The sequence below is a fragment of the Nothobranchius furzeri genome, chromosome 4 (assembly GCF_043380555.1).
Source record: "Nothobranchius furzeri strain GRZ-AD chromosome 4, NfurGRZ-RIMD1, whole genome shotgun sequence".
In the NCBI taxonomy this organism is placed as follows: domain Eukaryota; kingdom Metazoa; phylum Chordata; class Actinopteri; order Cyprinodontiformes; family Nothobranchiidae; genus Nothobranchius; species Nothobranchius furzeri.
Genome location: NC_091744.1, coordinates 52,573,385 through 52,592,716, shown reverse-complemented (window position 1 = coordinate 52,592,716; position 19,332 = coordinate 52,573,385). Strand labels below are relative to the sequence as shown.

Genomic DNA, 19,332 nt, shown 5'->3' with positions numbered 1-19,332 from the left:
TATTGTGGCCGGGTGGACTGTGGTAACAAGCAAGTACGGGGGCGGTTGTGTCATCGTCTCACTTTTGATTTGCCAGTGATAGACCGCGAGGGTAACTTTAACCGTGTGGAGACGAAGAGGAGGCGAAAATTTGATATCAAGTTCAAAGAGAACGTGCGCTGCAGAACACTGGGGAGCAGTAGTGGTTGTATGAACTAGTCGACTTCACTATAGTGACCTGTTATGCCTGTCGTCGACTAGCCACTGTCACGTGATAATGACCGGCAAGATGCAGCCCTCGGAAAAGACAGCAGCCTGCTATCAGCAGGTGACAAGCTCCTGCGCTCGGGGTGGGGGGGGTGGGGTGGGGGTGGGGGGCAACGCGCTGTGTCAGAGCGTCGGTACTGACACGCGATCGTTCATGTCGGTTCATTTCCTTTAATGTTTTCTGTCTTTTATTTGCGCTTGATGTGTTTCGCTGTGGAGCAGGCGCATCACCTTGTCCTCCGGTGACGCACCGATCACTGATGCGGCCGGCAAGCAGCGAGCACTCCGCTGTTTTAGCGGTCGGCAGATCTTTTAGAACTGCAGTTCAAAGGTAACTCATAAGGTGAATATATATGAACCCAGGTAGCAGTTTCTCTTTAGGATTGAGAGGAGATGCAGGAAGATAATAAACAGACAGGACAGAAAAATAGTCAAATAAAAACAAGTTAGTTTTTGTACCTGGTGGTTGCAACAAACAGACTGTTATGGGTTACTCCTCCTGATTGTTGTAATGCGTGTTTTTCTTTCTCTGTGTAGGTTGGCTGTGGCTCTTCCTGCTGTTCCTGCCCCTCTTTGGAGCATCGGGGAATGCCGCAGCTGACTGCAATTTCCTGATTGCCACTCCATGTATTTAAGCAGCTGCTTCCTGTGCATGGTGTGGCGTTGTTGTGAAGCGTTTCTGGTGTTTAGAGCATAGCTTTGTTTCGAGTCTGTGGTAGTTTTGTTTTGTATTACCCGTGAAGTCCTTTTCCCACTTATGTGGTGACTTTTTGTTATTAAAAGTAATCAGTATCGGATCTGGTCATCCTGTCTCCTGCATTTGGGTTTATTCCTGTGTACCCTCGCGTGACATTACAACGCCACCATGACCAACCCAGCAGGAGGAATACCAGCTGCCAACGTTCCCTTACCTGGGTCAGATGAGGACGCGGCAAGTGGAGGTGAACTTGCTGTATTGGCTCGGGAGTTACGCGGCTGCCTGTCCGGAATGCAACAACTCCATGGACGCCTCTCTAGGCTGGAGCAGGCTCCCACTCCGCAGGCTCCCACTCCGCCTCGTCAGGTCCGCCTGGGTTCCCCCGAGCTCTTCAATGGCACGGCTGTGGACTGCCGGCCGTTCCTCGCCTCCTGCAGGCTGCATTTTGACTTTAACCCCGGTGAGTTCCCCTCTGAAGAAAGCAAAGTAGCCTTCGCCATGAGCTTTTTAACTGGACAAGCTAAGAGGTGGGGCCTGGCGGAATGGGACCGAGGCTCGGACCTCCGCCGCTCTTTTCGGGAATTCTCTCGCCAGCTGCTCATGGTGTTCGATCCATCCACTCCTCACCGAACTGCTGCTGCTGACTTACTCTGCCTTAGGCAGGGCGGACGTAGCGTCTCTGCCTATGCAGTGGAGTTCCGTACCTTGGCAGCTAACACTCGCTGGCCGGAAGAGGCGCAGATCGACGTCTTCCTTCGAGGTCTCTCCAGCACTCTGAAGGACGAGCTGGCTGCACGGGAGGTTCCGGAGGATCTGGAGGAGCTAATCGAGCTGGCTACCCGCATCGATCGTCGGAGGATGGAGCGAAGCAGAGAGGAACGCCGTCTACCGGATTTTAACCACGCACCCCTCAGGGACTTGTCACAGCCTCCCGTCGCTCGTGAGGCTCCGTCTCCTGTGGAACCCATGCAGCTGGGAGTGGGACGGCTCCCCGCATCTGAACGACGGAGACGGATGAGGGAGGGGCTGTGTCTGTACTGTGCTCGTCCCGGTCACCAGGTGCGTCACTGTCCGGGAAACGGGGGGGCTCACTAGCAGGGGGGCACCTAGTGAGTCGGTTTTCATCTTCCTCCCCACCCTCTCGACCCCCCGTCAATGTGCTGGTGACCTATGGCCAGATGCAGAATGCTTATGAGACTTTGATTGACTCTGGTTCAGATGGTGATCTGATATCCCAGGAAGTGGTAAGCGCACTTGTTATTCCAGTAATACCCTTATCCCCTGCCTTGCTCATCCGTGCCATAAACGGTTCCATCATCCACAGAGTAACAGCACGCACGGTTCCTATTAAGGTAACTGTTTCTGGAAACCATTCTGAACTTATGGATTTTTATGTAGTGGATTCCCTGAGGCCTCCGGTTATTTTAGGTTTTCCTTGGTTGTGTAAACATTCTCCTCACATTGACTGGTGTTCAGGCCGTGTGCTCTCCTGGAGCTCTTTCTGTTTGCTGAACTGTTTAACGGCTGCTGCTACACGCTCCTCTGTCTCTAACCCTCCTGTTGAACCTCCAGACTTAAGTTCGGTGCCCCCCGAGTATGCAGACTTGGCCGCTGTGTTTTGCAAGGTGCGAGCCAAGGCCCTGCCCCCTCATCGTCCTTATGACTGCGCCATTGACCTCCTGCCTGGAACGCAGCCTCCTAAGGGCCACATCTACCCCCTCGCCATCCCTGAGCGTGCGGCCATGGAGGAGTACCTACAGGAAAGCCTGCAGGCTGGGATCATTCGCCCTTCCTCATCGCCAGCTGGGGCGGGATTCTTCTTTGTGGGCAAACGGGATGGGGGCTTACGGCCCTGCATTGACTACAGAGGGCTGAATGGTATTACAGTCCGGAACACTTACCCTTTGCCTCTGTTACAGTCTGCTTTTGATCTCAGGGGGGCTCAGATCTTCACAAAGCTGGACCTGCGGAGCGCTTACCATTTAGTTCGTATCCGTGAGGGAGATGAGTGGAAGACTGCTTTCAATACTCCCAATGGCCATTTTGAGTATTTGGTCATGCCGTTTGGTCTCACCAATGCGCCCGCAGTTTTCCAATGCCTCATAAATGACGTTCTCAAGGACATGATCAACAAATTTGTGTTTGTTTATTTGGATGAAATCTTGATATTTTCCCCAGACCGAGACACTCATGTGCAGCACGTCAGAGCCGTATTGCAGCGTCTTCTCGAGAACCAGCTGTTCTGCAAGGCGGAGAAATGTGAGTTCCACACAACACAAACCAAGTTCCTTGGGCATGTGGTTTCTCCTGGTTCAGTGCAGATGGACGAGGCTAAGGTACAAGCTGTTCTCGATTGGCCTGTCCCCGCGGATCGTAAGCAACTCCAGCGCTTCTTGGGGTTTGCTAACTTCTACAGACGTTTCATCAAAGGGTTCAGTGGCGTGGCTGCACCTCTCCAAAAACTCACCTCAGCTCAGGTACGTTTTGTCTGGGACGTTGGAGCCAATAGGGCTTTTACTGAGCTTAAAAGACGTTTCTCTACGGCTCCTATCCTGACACAGCCTGACCCCTCCAAACAGTTTATTGTGGAGGTCGATGCGTCTGAGTCTGGGGTGGGGGCCGTGTTGTCACAGAGAGCGTCTGATAACAAAGTTCATCCCTGCGCGTATTTCTCCTGCAAGCTCAATCCTGCAGAGAGAAACTACGACATAGGGAACAGAGAATTGCTAGCTGTTAAGCTAGCCCTTGATGAATGGCGCCACTGGCTGGAGGGTGCAAGACAGCCTTTTCTGGTGTGGACAGACCACAAGAACCTAGAGTACATTCGCACGGCTAAGCGACTTAATCCACGCCAAGCCCGGTGGGCTCTGTTTTTTGACCGTTTCAACTTCACCCTCTCTTATCGCCCTGGCAGCAAAAACATCAAACCTGACGCCTTGTCCCGACAATATCAGCAGGACTGCAGGTCGACAGAGGTCCCGGGTACCACCACCATCGTTCCTCCTGTCCTGGTACTTGGGGCTAACCGCTGGGCCTTGGAACGTAGGGTCAAGTCTGCAGTTTCAGGCACGGTCCCAATCCCTGATGGATGCCCCCCTAACTGCTTGTTTGTACCTTCGAGTCTACGCCCCGCGGTGCTGAAGTGGGGGCACTCGTCACGCCTGGCTTGCCATCCCGGGATGACAAGGACCGCCTTCCTGTGGCTCAGCGTTTCTGGTGGCCCACCATGTCCTCTGACATACGAGCTTTCGTCTCCTCGTGCCCTGTGTGTGCCAGTGCTAAAGTGCCCAGAACCCCTGCTGCAGGTCTCCTACAGCCTTTACCTATCCCCTCAAGACCATGGTCCCACATAGCCATGGACTTCATCACGGGTCTGCCCCGTTCAAGAGGTAACACTGTCATTCTGACTATTGTGGACAGGTTTTCGAAGTTGGTTCATGCTGTGCCCCTACAGAAACTGCCTTCGGCAAAACAACTGGCCGAGATAGTGGCACGACATGTGTTTCGACTGCACGGGCTTCCTGAGAACATTACCTCTGATCGGGGTCCACAGTTTGTGGCAGCATTCTGGAGGGAATTCTGCAAGCTCCTCGGGATAACGGTCAGTTTAAGTTCTGGTTTCCATCCTCAGACCAACGGGCAAGTGGAGCGGTTTAATCAGGACTTGGAGACCACCCTACGAGCTATGTGCTCTAAGAACCCCCCGACCTGGTCCTCACAGCTCCCTTGGGCAGAATATTCCCATAATTCTCTTGTGAACTCTACCGGTTTCTCCCCTTTTCAGGCTGCCTATGGTTATCAGCCCCCCCCTTTTCCCCCATCAGGAGAGGTCTGCATCGGCCTCCGGCCCCGCCGCGTTTGTACGACGCTGTCGGCACACTTGGGTGGATTACCGCTCTCGTCTGGTCCAGAATCAGGAACGGTTCACCGCAGTGGCGAACCGACGGAGATCAGCCGCACCCGACTACAAGGTGGGAGACAAGGTTTGGCTTGCCTCGACCGATGTGCCATTGAAAGGGGGTTTGAGAAAGCTCCTTCCTCGGTACATCGGCCCCTATTCAGTGTCCAGGGTCATCAACCCGGTGGCGGTCAGGTTGGACCTTCCTCGCTCCCTGCGGATCCACCCTGTTTTCCACGTGAGCAAGCTTAAGCCCTTTGTGACTAGCCCCTTGCATCCGCCCCCTGCGGCTCCGCCTGTTCCTCGCCTTGTGGAAGGTGGCCCGGTCTTCAAGGTGAACAAGCTCCTGGCCTCTCGGAGGGTGGGTCGGGGCATCCAGTACCTGGTGGATTGGGAGGGTTACGGCCCGGCGGACCGCCAGTGGGTCCCCGAACGCCACGTCCTGTGCCGTGACCTGATCACCCGTTTTCACCGGGACAACCCTGATCAGCCTCGTCGTCCGCCTGGAAGCCGGACCTTGTGAGGGGGGTTATGTTATGGGTTACTCCTCCTGATTGTTGTAATGCGTGTTTTTCTTTCTCTGTGTAGGTTGGCTGTGGCTCTTCCTGCTGTTCCTGCCCCTCTTTGGAGCATCGGGGAATGCCGCAGCTGACTGCAATTTCCTGATTGCCACACCATGTATTTAAGCAGCTGCTTCCTGTGCATGGTGTGGCGTTGTTGTGAAGAGTTTCTGGTGTTTAGAGCATAGCTTTGTTTCGAGTCTGTGGTAGTTTTGTTTTGTATTACCCGTGAAGTCCTTTTCCCACTTATGTGGTGACTTTTTGTTATTAAAAGTAATCAGTATCGGATCTGGTCATCCTGTCTCCTGCATTTGGGTTTATTCCTGTGTACCCTCGCGTGACACAGACACCACTGAAGGTAATCAGAAGTGAGGAACAGAAAATGAAATAATTATTTTAATGTTTAGAGCAGCAGGAACTCCAAGAGGCTGCAGGCGCATCAGTGAGTTTGCGGCCGCTGCGCAGGGGGAGGGGGAGAGGGCTGAAGCAGAAACTACCGTTGTTAAAAGAAATGTGTTTAACTCTGAAAATGTGGGCGCAATTTTAATTGTCAAAAACTCCAGCGAACCATTAGTTCATTTTGCTCAAATAGAAATAGAGGCCTGCCTCTAATTCTGGCCCTCCTTCCAATAAAGGCCTGGAGCTTGATGAGCTTGAGTCAAATACAGGCCCGGGCCTGTATTAGAGGATTTACGGTATATATATATAAAGGGATTTCGCTGGAGCAGTTCGCAGCCGAGTGTGAAGCAGCTGGGATAAGAATCAGCTCCTCTAAATCTGAGACCATGGTCTTGAGTCGGAAAAGGGTAGAATGCCTTCTCCAGGTCAGGGATGAGGTCCTGCCCCAAGTGGAGGAGTTTAAGTATCTCGGGGTCTTGTTCACAAGTGAGGGAAAACTGGAGCGTGAGATCAATAGGTGGATTGGTGCTGCATCTGCAGTGATGCGGGCGTTGTACCGGTCTGTCATGGTGAAGAGAGAGCTGAGTCAGAAGGTGAAGCTCTCGATTTACCGGTCGATCTACGTTCCTACCCTCACATATGATCATGAGCTTTGGGTAGTGACCGAAAGAATGAGATTGCAGATACAAGCGACCAAAATGAGTTTTCTCCCCAAAGTGGCTGGGCTCTCCCTTAGAGATAGGTTGAGAAGCTCTGTCATCCGGGAGGGGCTCGGAGTAGACCCGCTGCTCCTCTACATTGAGAGGAGCCAGTTGAGCTGGCTCGGGCATCTAGTAAGGATGCCTCCTGGTGAGGTTTTCCAGGCATGTCCAACCGGGAGATGATCTAAAGGGAGACCCAGAACATGTTGAAGGGACTATGTCTCTCACCTGGCCAGGGAACGCCTTGAGATTCCCCCAAAAAAGCTAGCCCAAGTTAGCCTGTCAAGCCAGACTAAATAAATGTATTATTTGGTCTGGCCATGCTCCATTGACGGCTCTCGGTTGTGGGGCGGGTTCTACCGTTGTCTTTCAAATGATCTCCGCATTCCGCTGGACAATGAATGTGACATACTCTTGTTTCACTCTGTTGCATCATCCCACCCACAAGGCATATAGAGTGCCCTGATTGGCCCACAAAAGCGGATAAAGCTCTGTGATTTGTTCACTAAGCAGATAGAGCACTATGATTGGCCCACCATTATGGACCAATCACAGCTCTTTATGTGTTTGAAACCCCTCTAGAAAGCTGTGATTGGCTAGCCAGAGTCCTGGTAGGAGCTGCTGAGGTTCAAATGGATCATGCCTAGACCAAACTTTGCAAAGCAAGAATTTGGTCTAGTTCACTAGGCTACGCCCAAGTGGCTGTGGAGAGGGAAGTCTGGGCCTCTTCACTTAAGCCTGATTCATGCTTCTCATCTGCGACAGTGCGGAGACTCGCTACACCATTATCCGTCCTTGTGTAGGGCCCCAGCAGGCACACAAGTACGTACGGAGTCGAGCCAACTTTTTTAAACATCCGTCGGAACGAGACGGACAACTGAAGCTTGCGATTGGTCAGGACGCCGCTGTCGTCGACAGCGCCGCCATTGCGCCCTCAAAAACATAAAGAGAGCCAAGAATAACTAGTGGCAGACACGGAGAAGCTTGAAGAATGCCTCGCGAAAAAAACTAAAATATGAACATTTAATTCCCCGTGACTGGAGGAGTGAAAAGATGCATTTTATTTATTTATTTTATTTATGTGTTTTATTTGTGGACAGAAATGACAGGAAACGTGGGTTTAGAGGTGGTGAGTGCATGAAGAGATGGAGGAGGATGAGAGACAAATTTGTCTGTGTTAAAAAGTCTCTTATGTACAAAAAACACAATATAAACACACTATCTTGGACCGATACATGACAGGATACCACAGAACAGCGCTACGCCCTCTGGTGTCCTGCCGGGGAATTGCTTTGCAAAACTCTCCAGGAGGCGGAGAAGCATGAACCAGGCTTTGGGCTGCTGCCCCTGCGACCCAACTCCGAAAAAGTGGAAGAAAATGGATGGATGGATGGATATACAGGGATGTATTATGACTTTTTTCAAAAGTAATAATACTTCTATGGCTGATACACAACATGTTTATGAAGTTCTTGGCACAAAATCCCTCTAACGTAAGACCGTTTCCGCAATTTTATTCTTCTTATTTTCAATTCCTTCAAGAATGAGTCATTTCAGGGCTGTCAATTTAAGACAACAAGCAAGCGCTGACCATGCCGACCTGCCCCCCACTCAGGCTTCTTTAATCTGAGAAGCTCTGATATCCAAGAGGGGCTCAGAGTAGAGCTGCTGTGCCTCCAGCAGCGAGAATACAGAACATTTACCATTAAGTTATGGCCGTCATTGACCTAACCTGGCAGCAGCCAGATATCTGTGTGTAGCCCCGCCTCCTGTCGAGTCTACACATTTTGATCTGTAATCTCAGCAGCAGAAACCGTCTGAAAGAGGTAGGGCTATCTGGTAGAATATTTGGAGCTGAGTGAAGGACGCGCAAGGCAGCTGGCACTGGCTATCATATTTTGTCTTTAGCCAATCACAGTAACAACTCATGTGACGTGTTATGTCACGTGTGCCTGGAAAACAACAACAACTCGCTCAAGCTTCATTCATTCACTCACGTGGTAATTATCATCTCTTTGGGTGATTTTTGCTGGTTTTGCGAGAAGAATATGCACATAAAGGTCAGGGCTTCCCTCAGCCCTCTAGAAGCCTGGCGTCCGCCAGGCTTTGCTTGGTCGGCCGCCCGGCTAAGCGTGGTCCCCACCCCTCCTCTCGGACGGACGGTTTGAACTGGAGCGGTACAAGATGGATTCTCCTGAGTTTGGAAAACATCCAAATCTCGTTGACCAGAACTGAGGTGACATTTTATTATTTTATTTACAAAAGCATTAAGATTATATTTTTGTGGGAAGACATTCAGACGGCCCAGAAAATGTTTACGCTTGTTTGTTAGTGCAGTTTACTCTAGATTCCAAGTAACTGAGTACTAACCAACAGCTCTTTGGTCACCAGTGAGACGGGTGGGGTTGGTTCTGTGCTTCACAAGAGAAGCTTGGTCAGTTATATTTAACTTAGACAAGAAATCAGAGTCTCAACTCAGAAAGTTAATGAGCTTCTCTAATAAATGACACCAGTCAGAACTGATTCATCACCTGGCTGGACACAGACAGGAACACGCCTTGTGCAGCCATCAACACACACTTCCCACACACTGGATCTTTTACTCTGCATAGAATTAAGTGAGGAGGTGTGTGTGTGTGTTCAAACATAATTAGGGTGTGTTTGTTGGGCCCTGAAAAAAGAACGTTCCTTTAGTCTATCGTGTAAAGTGGCATGTTTAATGGATTGCTGAACGTGTTACATGAGGTGGAGCATCAGTGTGCCTAGAAGACAAACTCCACGTGTGTGTTGGTGTCTCACCTCCACCAGCAGTTCCTTAGCCATGGCTGCCTGCAGCTCGGTGGGAACGGTGCACTGCAGCGTGTTTTCTACCAGAGTCAGACTCGCACAGCTGTGGTTGGAAACGGTCAGGACCTGACACTTCATCGCCTCCCGGTCCATCCGATCACTCTGTAGAGGTGGAGGGAGAACAGGCGAGGTGGGATAGAGACAGAAGACGTATATGTCAATGTCCAAAAACGGTCAAAATAAATAGGCAGCCTAAGTCCCCTCCTCTTCCGGTCGGCCCACGAGTCCCAGAACAAAGAAAAAATTCATGTAAAAGGGGTTAAAAAAGCTATTTTCTAATCTGCTGTGCCTTACGCCGTGAACTAGACATACTGTATTTGTGCGTTCGTTTCAATTTGTTGTGAAAAACCCAGAGAGGGACACCCTCATCCTACTTTGTTGTTGGATATGACAAACCTCTGGAGAAGAGAAGCCGGGTAGTAAAGAGATTCGACAGCAGTCTCACTAAAACAACAGGTATGAATTCATGTGTACAATTGTCTGAAATGGTATAATGCAGTGTGTGTTTAGACTGCTGCTGTTAACCTAAAAGTGCCATCGTACAGTTTGATGTAGAAACTAAAACTAACCAGTTTAACCCTAACGTCCCCTGATTGAGGGCCTCTACAGGTTCATGTCCTAAACATCTACAACGGTCCACATTCTCCAAACACGACTAAAACCACAACCAAACAGCCCAGACGGGAAACAAGGCCATTCTAAATTGTAATAAATTAAGATACAATGATATTTGAACTTATTCTAGAAGAGTATCTGACCTTCTCTGGTGTCTGCTGAAAAAAAAAACCTTGAACAAATCATTGAGGACCCCTGGAATAAATAAAACAACAGAATACATTTCCTAAATGGAATTTGAACTCACAACCTCCATCCTGTCAGCACGTTCACACAGGGCAGCTCTTCTAAAATAAAGTTCAAGTATTATTTTATCTTAATGTGTCAAAAACCAAAAACTGCTTTGTTTACAATCTAAACTGGTTTGACTGTAGCTGTAGCTGTGCTCGGGGAACGCAAACACTCACCGACACTTGGGACGTGAAACTCCAAAGGCCCCCGATTGGGAGGCGCCAGGGCCCAAAGAAAAAAGGCCTAGGGCCTAAGGGGTTAAAGCCCAGGCTTGGTGATGGGGGATTTAAGGCTCTGACTTTGCTCCATGTCTGCTTTTAAGTAAATAAGATTGTGTCCCATCTCTTTCAACAAGACACGACCAACCTTGTTACGATGTAGGTCCTGATAACACTCAGAACTCTTAAGATTGTTTATTGTATCGTCGTAGCTAAGCAGCTCAAATACTACTGTACATTAGCTTTGGCCAGGTTTTAAGTTCATTCTTCCACACCTCTGGTGCAGCGGGCAGAAGAAGTGTGAAGCCTAATTTATACTTCTCCGTCAGCTCCATGAGGGAGAGACGCACACGCATCCACAGAGACGTTTAGCTTTCAGACTTCTTCGTCAGCTGGGGATTGTTGCAAAGCAATTCCTTGCCAGGACAACAGAGAGCGTAGCACTACTCCCACCATTACAGTCATGTCTCCGGTCCACAGTTGTGTATTTACTATTGTATTTACATTGTTTTAATGTATTTCAGAGACTTTAACACAGACAGATGTGTCCCTCATTAAGTGGTCGGCTACTCTAAACTCAGCGTCTCGTCTTCTCCGTCCACGAATAAAAGGCTTGCTGCATATCTTTGTACTCCTTCAGTCATGGCTCAGTAACCGTTCATATTTTCAGACCTTTTCCACGATGTGTTCTTCAATCTGTCCCATGTCTGCCGCTAAATATCTCTTTACTTTTTGAAGAGGCAAAGGCGGTAATGGTGATGAATTTACAGGAAGCAGCGACCTGACCAATCACAGCCCCGTCTCTGACGGTTAGTTAAAAATTGGGGCATGTCTCCGTCTTCCTCTGCAAGCACGCTGGACGGCACTTGTGTCGATGCATAATGGCGTTGCGTGCGTCCGTCCCGACGCAGACGGTGAAGAAATCCTTCAAGACGGTTGGGAAACCATTTCGGGTGACCGCATCTTAAATCTCATCAAGAGAATGTCACGAGTGTGGTAAAGCAGCAAAGGGTGGCTTTTTTTTAAAGAAAATAGAATATAAAACATGTTTTCAGTTATTTGACCTTTCTTGGTTAACTCCTCATGTGTTCATTCATAGTGTTGATGCCTTCAGCGAGAATCTACCAATGTAAAGGGTCATGATAATAAGGAAAACACATTAAATAGGAAGGTGTGTCCAAACTTTTGGCCTGTGCTGTACATTCTCTGCTGTTTACTGGACGCTAAACCACCAACAGCCTCCCTGGCTGTAAGCCAATGTGGTTGAAGTGACAGCTTGACGTAGATCTGCCAAGCTTTTCACATCCTAGTGTTTCATGCAGGAGACAAGTGTAACACACAATCTTCACGTTCTGCATGTTAGACTCAGAGTAAACAATCATTTTCAAAAATAATAAGTAAAAAATGGTTTCCCAGTGAAGGACCTCTTCAACAGTTTAGAGGCACGCCAGCGGGAGGTCTCTACCTGCTTTACTGTTCCTTCAGCTAATATAAAAGCTAGCAGTTAGCATTCTCAGTTCTACGACGGTCGATAAAAGGCACAAGAAAAATGATTTTTCCCTTTTGTTGACATCATGGTGAAGCCCGGTAGGAAAAGTAAATGATGTCTTTGGAAGGGATAAAGCGCTAAAACCACCATTACCTTCCTTTCTATCAGCGCTAGTCAGTTATGATCAGGGTGTAAAGTTCTCATGGAGGAGCTGGGCTAACAGCTAGCTGCATTATAACAACTCAATCTAAAAACATTCCAGGAGTTTATACAAGTTTTGTTTACAATACTCCTTTAGCTTGGTGCTGTTCTATCAGCTGATTAGTGTTTGTGGTGCTATGCTAACCCGCTTCATGGTAAACAAACTACATCAACAGTCTGCCTAAGGTTGTTTGACCTTTCTAACCAGCAGTGCCTCTGCTGTATAATGTTACTCATACAGACATCCTCCAGTTTGCTCTGAAACGGGCCTGTTTTCTTTGCTCTCGTAACAGCAGCGTGACGTTTTTGTTTTGAGATCAGACTGGCAGGTGTGAGTCATGGCTGACGTGGAGCAGGATGTGTTCGGCAGGCGCGGCTCTAGCAGTTTGTTCTAGTTGTGTGATTCCTAGTAGGTCAACAACAAAACCGCTCTCTAACACACACACGCACACACACGCACACACACACACACACACACACACACACACACACACACACACACACACACACACACACACACACACACACACACACACACACACACACACACACACACACACACACACACACACACACACAGCAATAAAGCGAACGATCACATTCCTTGCGTGACAGTTTGGGATTTTCCAATTTGACACAGAGTGCAGCCTCGCACCTGTTCCTGCACACACGCATTCTCGTTCTCACACAAACACACAACACATCTCACACCCACAGCAGCACAACTCACTCGCTCACGTGCTTGGTCTTGCAAGTTAAGCTGCTCACAAAGACCAGTTCATGAGATGCAAACGCGGTCTTATGTGCTCCCCTGCTGTCAGAGGGACAACGGCATACAGAGCGCACAAAGGAAACAAAGTCCTTCTAAATAAACTGTCAGGAAAGTAATTGGGCCAGAGTTCCTCCAAGTCTCTTCTGCAGTGGTTGACATGATATGGGTCTGGTTCTGAGCCAAAGTCAACAGTTTACATCTTTCACGTGTCAAAGTACAAGAGCAAAGCTGCCAGTCAGAGGTAAATATACTTCTTTGTTAGGCTGTTTGCAGCGTTTTGGGGAGAGACTTATCAGATGGCACTACATGATCCCTACATTCACCCTTTTCCGGAGGCCACAGCAGAGCAGGGTTATCAGATGGCACTAAATGCGGTCCGTTTCGGTGTGATGCCTTTTACCATCCCCACTCCCAGAGGGTGAAAACAGGAGCTGGCTGTCTGGGTCAAGGGGAGGGATGAAGGGGATAGACGCTGGACTGGTGGTGGCGGGTCTGGCTCTGGAGGCCAAGGTCACATGTGGGAAAAAGAGGGAAAGAAGAAGACAAAAACAAGAAAAAACTGCAAGGATCCCTTGTGAGAAGTAAAGCACAGCTGCCACAAACTTGTCAGGCTGCAGTCAAAGATTAAAAAAAGAGAAAGAAAAGTGTATTTCATTGTGTTCCTAAAACAGGGCCTGGGGACTGTGGTGACGGGCCTGAAAAGCTGCATTAATATGTCAAGAGGTTTGACATCAACAAGAACAATACGAGTCAACAAAGAGAATACACACAGAGGTACGAGGACGGTGTAAACGATGGGAAACTGAGCCCACGTCCTGTTTTTCTTTCTGTATTGTTTCCTTCCCAGCCTGACCTGGACCGTGAGTGGCTGCATGTGTGAATGTGTGTGGACAAGGAGGAGCGCTGCACCGACCGGCGGGCACAAACTTAAACCTGCTGTGAGCCGCTGGTATTTGTGATAGCTAGCTGACTGTGCATGGCAGTCCTTAAGCGTTTGAAATTTGCCACAGCTCATAAATAAAGATTTTCTAACTCCACCTCCATAAACTGGATAATGTTCTGCAGCATTCACGAGTTCTGCACCTGTTTCTGCCCGTTTGTCCTCCTCAGAGTCAATGTAAAGCTAGAACTTTACTAAAGATTTGTAACCGATATCTGTTGCAATGCATTTTGGTACAGTGCATTTGCTAATTAAGGACAACAAAGATGGTTTTGCTTAAGAAACTGTACTTTGAGCTCCACAATGCTCTTGTTGTCTTTGGACGTAAGCTTGGGGTCCTGGAACGAAGGGTCCTCGACGTAGATCAGGTCCCTCTGATCTGTTGAGTAGCCATCCAGGACAAACGCCACCTTGGTCACCACTGGAGGTTGGAGGGCCAGTTTGGCCAGAGAAGGAGTGGTGCACTGGATCGAGGTCCGGTTTTCGCCATACACACAGCTCTGGAAATGAGACCACACACAAAAATAATTGGTTGGGTTAGGAAAATGAACAACACAGCTCTAAAAGAAGCCCGCACATCTGTAAACCCATGTCTGACTGCTTCATTTTGCATCCAACGCCTGTTTTAGGTGTGCTTCCACATGCAGCCTAAGGGCGCAACCGTTTTATATCAGCTCTTGCATGGACAGGAGGCCAATCTGTCGTTACTGAAAAGGAGCTGAGAGTAGGACAGCAGGAGGCTAGTGATCCGAGTCTCTCTGAGTGTTGGATGGAAAAGTGTGAGTAGCTTCAACCTAATACATGTTTAGTCAGAAGCAAAGCTTTTAATTTAAGTAAATACTGCATCTGTATTCATTTGGCTGTGGTGTTTGCTGCGGCTGAGCTATAAAAAAGCTCCTCAGCTGGAGGGTGGGACATGCAGAGAGATGGCAACAAGCAAATCCAGTTAAATGAGCCCGAGGATGCAAACGTAGTAGTCAGATGTCTAAATGTTAAATGTGATTAGAAGAGTTGTTAAAACACCAAGCGATTTAAACCCGAACAGGTAAAAGGTGTGAGGAGGGAGCGTCCTGTAGCAGAGCTCTCTTCGTCTCACTTCATCTCAAACATGATCAGATGGAGGAAACTCCTGAGACATCAACCTTTGACCCTCTCTGTGTCCTGGAGCCAAAGGTGACCACATCTGGATCATAACAGGACCTGAGAAGGATCTCTGACCGGAGAAAAGACTAAATATGAGTCATGCTCAAAAGTACAACAACCGGACCGAACAGATCTGCTCCTATGTTTCTACATATTTAGCTTCAAATAATAAAGATTCAAATCTAAATATTCTGAAATAAATTAACATTTATAAACTTTGTTCTGAAATAACATAAAAATTAAAATGTCTGTTTTATGTTGTAAATATTTAATAAATACTGACTTTAAAACCATCAGGTTTATATTTAGATTTTAATATTCTTATTTGGTTTTAAAAAGTCAGACTTTATTCTGCTTAGATTTAGCTTAAGATTTAATTCTAAATATTGGTGTTTCCCATGATTGTTGAGGTTACCTTTAAATATTTGAATGAAATAAAGTAATTTTCTAATTAAATGTGGTGAAAAAATGCACACCTCACCTTTTGTTAGGAGGATGTAAATGTCCACAGGTCAGGTTACAGGTTACCTGCTTAAAACAGGTGACCTGTAACCTGACCTGAACCCCCCCAGCTTACAACCAAGGCTTCGCGTGTCAGTTTCAAGTTTCTTGAAAAACTGTGAAACTTTGAAAACTGGGTTAATTAGCTCCCTTTCCACGATATGAATGAGTGTGTTATTATGACGTAAAAGCGATCCTCGCAGGGGAACAGCGGTATTCGCACAACAACAATTTATTTGTCTCACAGTGATGTTGCCTCTGTGCTGGAGACCGGTGACAGCCCGTGTTTATACAGTTACCTGCATCCTTAGGTCAACATGGTGAGAGGGCATGAGGTAGAACGAAAACAAACAGCTCTCAGATCAATACGCTTCCCGTAACATTTAAACAAAAACATCTCCACCTTTTAACTGACGTGTGGAAACTTTCCCGGCGTGGTTCGCAGACTCAGAAACGAGCACAGTGTCATGGCAACCAGTCACACACTAATGTCACTGAAGCAGAAACACATGAAACAAAACTGTGGTTCCTAATGACAGGGTTAGGGTAGAGCTGAGAAGGAAATACTCAGAATCACAAGAAGAGATCTCATTTAAGAACGGTGACAGAAATACTTGAGCTACAGGGTTTGCTGCAACATGTTCTCACTCCCTATCATCATCACCGATGCTTGGTCAGGCTCAGCGTCTCGCAGGTTTTAGAGGAACACGGATCTCTCCTTCAGTATAATAGAGCTCCGACGTTTACCAGCTATCTAGTCGTTCCTTTTTATTTCTTTCATCATCAGATTTCAGTTTTAACTCATTTCGTGCTGCTTCTCTGAATATATGCAGTAATTTTATTATCTGGTCTGTATAAAAAGCTCTTTCATTTATGTTTTTTTTTACCAACAATAAATGACTAGAAGAACCATGCTGGAGCCTGGAGATCGCTTTGAGATTATAGAAAGAGAAGCGTTTGTTTCCCAATAAAAATAAAACTACTAACCAAGCATCGGGATGTGACGAGTAGGGAGTGAGAATGTGTTGCCTAAATGCTCCAGCTATGGGACGGAGGCTCCACCACAGCAGGTGTGAGTGCATCTGCAGCACGGCGAGAAGGCATTTGCAGTATGGTCTGTTAAGAAGGGCAGCAAAGAAGCCACTTCTGTGTAAGAAACCCATCAGGGACAGACTGATTCTGCTCAAGGCAAGAGAGGGCTCTCACTCACAGTTTAACCTCTGAACAGCCATGAATGAAGATGGTACCTAGACGTCCTCTCAGAGGAACTCCTCCAAACATCCAACAGCAGTTTGTGATGAACAATGTCTTCTCCAGCAACAGGCCAGAACATTAAATAACAAATGATTACATAAAAAATAAAATAAAATTGATAAAATAAATAAATAACTAAAGCTTCGTTTAGAATGCATTCGATGAGGCTGGACGTGGTTCAGGTGGCAAAGCATCAACATGCTGGTCCAGAACTCTGTTAACTCTTAGACGATGAAGAACGAGCTCCTTCAGTCAGGATCTGGACGCGTCATTGCATCATAGGATGTCTAAGCAACATTCTGCCTTTCTCACCTCTGATTGGCTAGAAGGGCTCTACTACGATTGGCTGTTTCATTTAGCAGCAAACTGTCTTCCCTCGCTAAGTGCAGACTGTCCTCCTGCCACCAGCAGAACAGCTGTTTTGGGGAGATTTGTAAAGAAAATGTGAACTTAGTGCTAATATAACCATTTTGCCCTGTTATGCAAAATAGTTTTTTTTCTTTCTGTTTCTTTCATTAAAAACAATCTGAAAAACATAAAATGTGAACTTAAAATGAATTTTGTTGCATTTATCGTACGGGTGAGCTTTATATCTCTTGGCTCTCAAGCATTGAGGTTATCTTTTTAAAACAGAGTACGTAGGATTAGCATACGAGTGCCTTACCTGAGTATGAAATATAATACAACTGCTCTATTTTGCTAATCTGTGTGCAGCAGGTTTGTTTCTCTTCTAGAATAATGAAAACTGGAGAAAAATGGGTCTAAATCAAATCAATCAATTAATCAAATGATCCACATTTAAACAGATGATGAGAGACGTATGCTAACTTGCAAACAACCTTAACCTATGAAAGTAAAGGCAAAGGACAGCCTGTAATCAGATAACCCCAAAACATAAGAGCCAACAGATATAAAGTCAGCCCAACAGTGGGATAAATGCAACAAGATTTACGTTTTCCAAGTTTTTTCTTTAATGAAATAAACTCAAACTGTTTTTTTGCAAAACAGGACACAATGGTTATTATATCACTAAGTTAACATTTTCTTCATAAAAACTCATTAAGATCTGGCTGCAGATAAAAAACCTGCAGCAAGGGAAAACAGTTTGCTGTTACATGGATTAGCCAATCAAAGGAGAGAAAAGCAAGATCTTCCTCGGTCATCCTATGATTCCAAATGATGTGATCTGGACCAAAAGAAGATTAACAGCATCTCAGGGAGAACTTTAGAGATGTTTAGAAAATAAATGTCTACACTGTAAATATTGACTCTCTGTATAAACTTAAGAAACATAATTCTACTTCAGTAACCACAGGAACATCTGACAAAAGGCTCTAAAACATGGATGCTGCAACCTTTTCTCTGATATACTGACCACGACCATAAACCTAATTCAACCAGGAACTTCAGATATCATCATTAACATAAAGAAACCAGAGCGGGTTTTCACTTGACTCCAACAAAAAGCTTCTGAGAATATCATGAAACAAAATCATGAAACAAATGGAAGCATATATCAACAAGTTATTTTTTCCTTTCTTTCCTTTTCAGAATAAAATTTTACATGATTTTCCTTTGTGAAGCCAAACAAAGGAGGAATTCTGTGCACATCAATCTCAGGACAAAAAGGCAACGTGGACACGTCGGAAATTCCTGTAATCTGTGTTCGGTACAGTTTGTTAAACCGAAACACTTGGCGGTCCGACTGAAATCTGACTTCCAACACTCTGATCCATATCTCGCTCCCTGGAGAGGTGGTCTGACTGCAGTAGCTGCAGCTCTGTTGAAGTGTGGCTGAAACTTCCTCACACACTTGCCAATCTGACTCCCCAGTGAGCTGTAGCAGACCAGATGGTCACACACAGACACACACTTTATGCTCCATGCCTCTGCTGATGCTGACTTATAAAGACACAAACAGTCAAATTCAGGACTTGGAAGTTTATAAAATCTAATAAATGGAGTCAAATGAACCCCCACAGTCATGGTGTAGAATAAATAGAGCTGTGCTGTCAGTAGCCCCGCCCACATCGCCTTTTAACGCAGCTAATGGAAAAATATCCAGAGAATTAGAGGAAGCTTCAGTCAGTTGCATTGTTCAGTTTCTCTCCTTTGGTTTATAACAAGGAGGTGAGGGGTGACAGGTCGGGGGCAGCTGTAAATACACTCGCTGGGGGAGCGGGGCGGCCTGCAGGCCGAGGTTTGCTGAGGAGTGATGGGAGAAGCAGCCATCCCCAAAGGATCATTGGTGGTTACAGCCCAAGTCATAACAGCAGGGCTCATCCAATCTAGAGTGATTTACAGTAGACTCCACTTCCTAACTGGTATTATTGTGTGGTTCTTTACTTCAGGTTGGTTCAGCTGTGTTGCTGCTTGTTGGGCGACTGGTGGCCTCAGCAGCTATTCAACTTGACACTTGGTTAAGATGCTTTCTGATGGACTTGGAAGAAAATCTACATATTTTTAAAAGGTCCAACTGATCTCAAATAGCTGGATGAAATAAAGACAGGCCCGCCATGCCAAACTGGCTAAGTCACTGGTCTTAGAAATCCTTAAAGACGGCTTATTTGCAAGTGAGGAAAAAGTATTTTTCTAATTTCTCAGTTCACTCGAGAACTGA

The 19,332-nt window shown here is 46.9% G+C and overlaps 1 protein-coding gene across 1 annotated transcript in view; it reads right to left on the bottom strand.

The window, feature by feature from the left end:
- met (MET proto-oncogene, receptor tyrosine kinase) overlaps positions 1-19,332 on the bottom strand; it is a 106,194-nt gene that overhangs the window by 18,468 nt on the left and 68,394 nt on the right. The window contains exons 11-12 of the mRNA XM_054732750.2: positions 14,105-14,314; positions 9,301-9,450 (exon numbers count right to left, since the gene is read on the bottom strand). Coding sequence (XP_054588725.1) covers positions 9,301-9,450; positions 14,105-14,314 — 360 coding nt within the window. The remainder of the gene's footprint in view (positions 1-9,300; positions 9,451-14,104; positions 14,315-19,332) is intronic.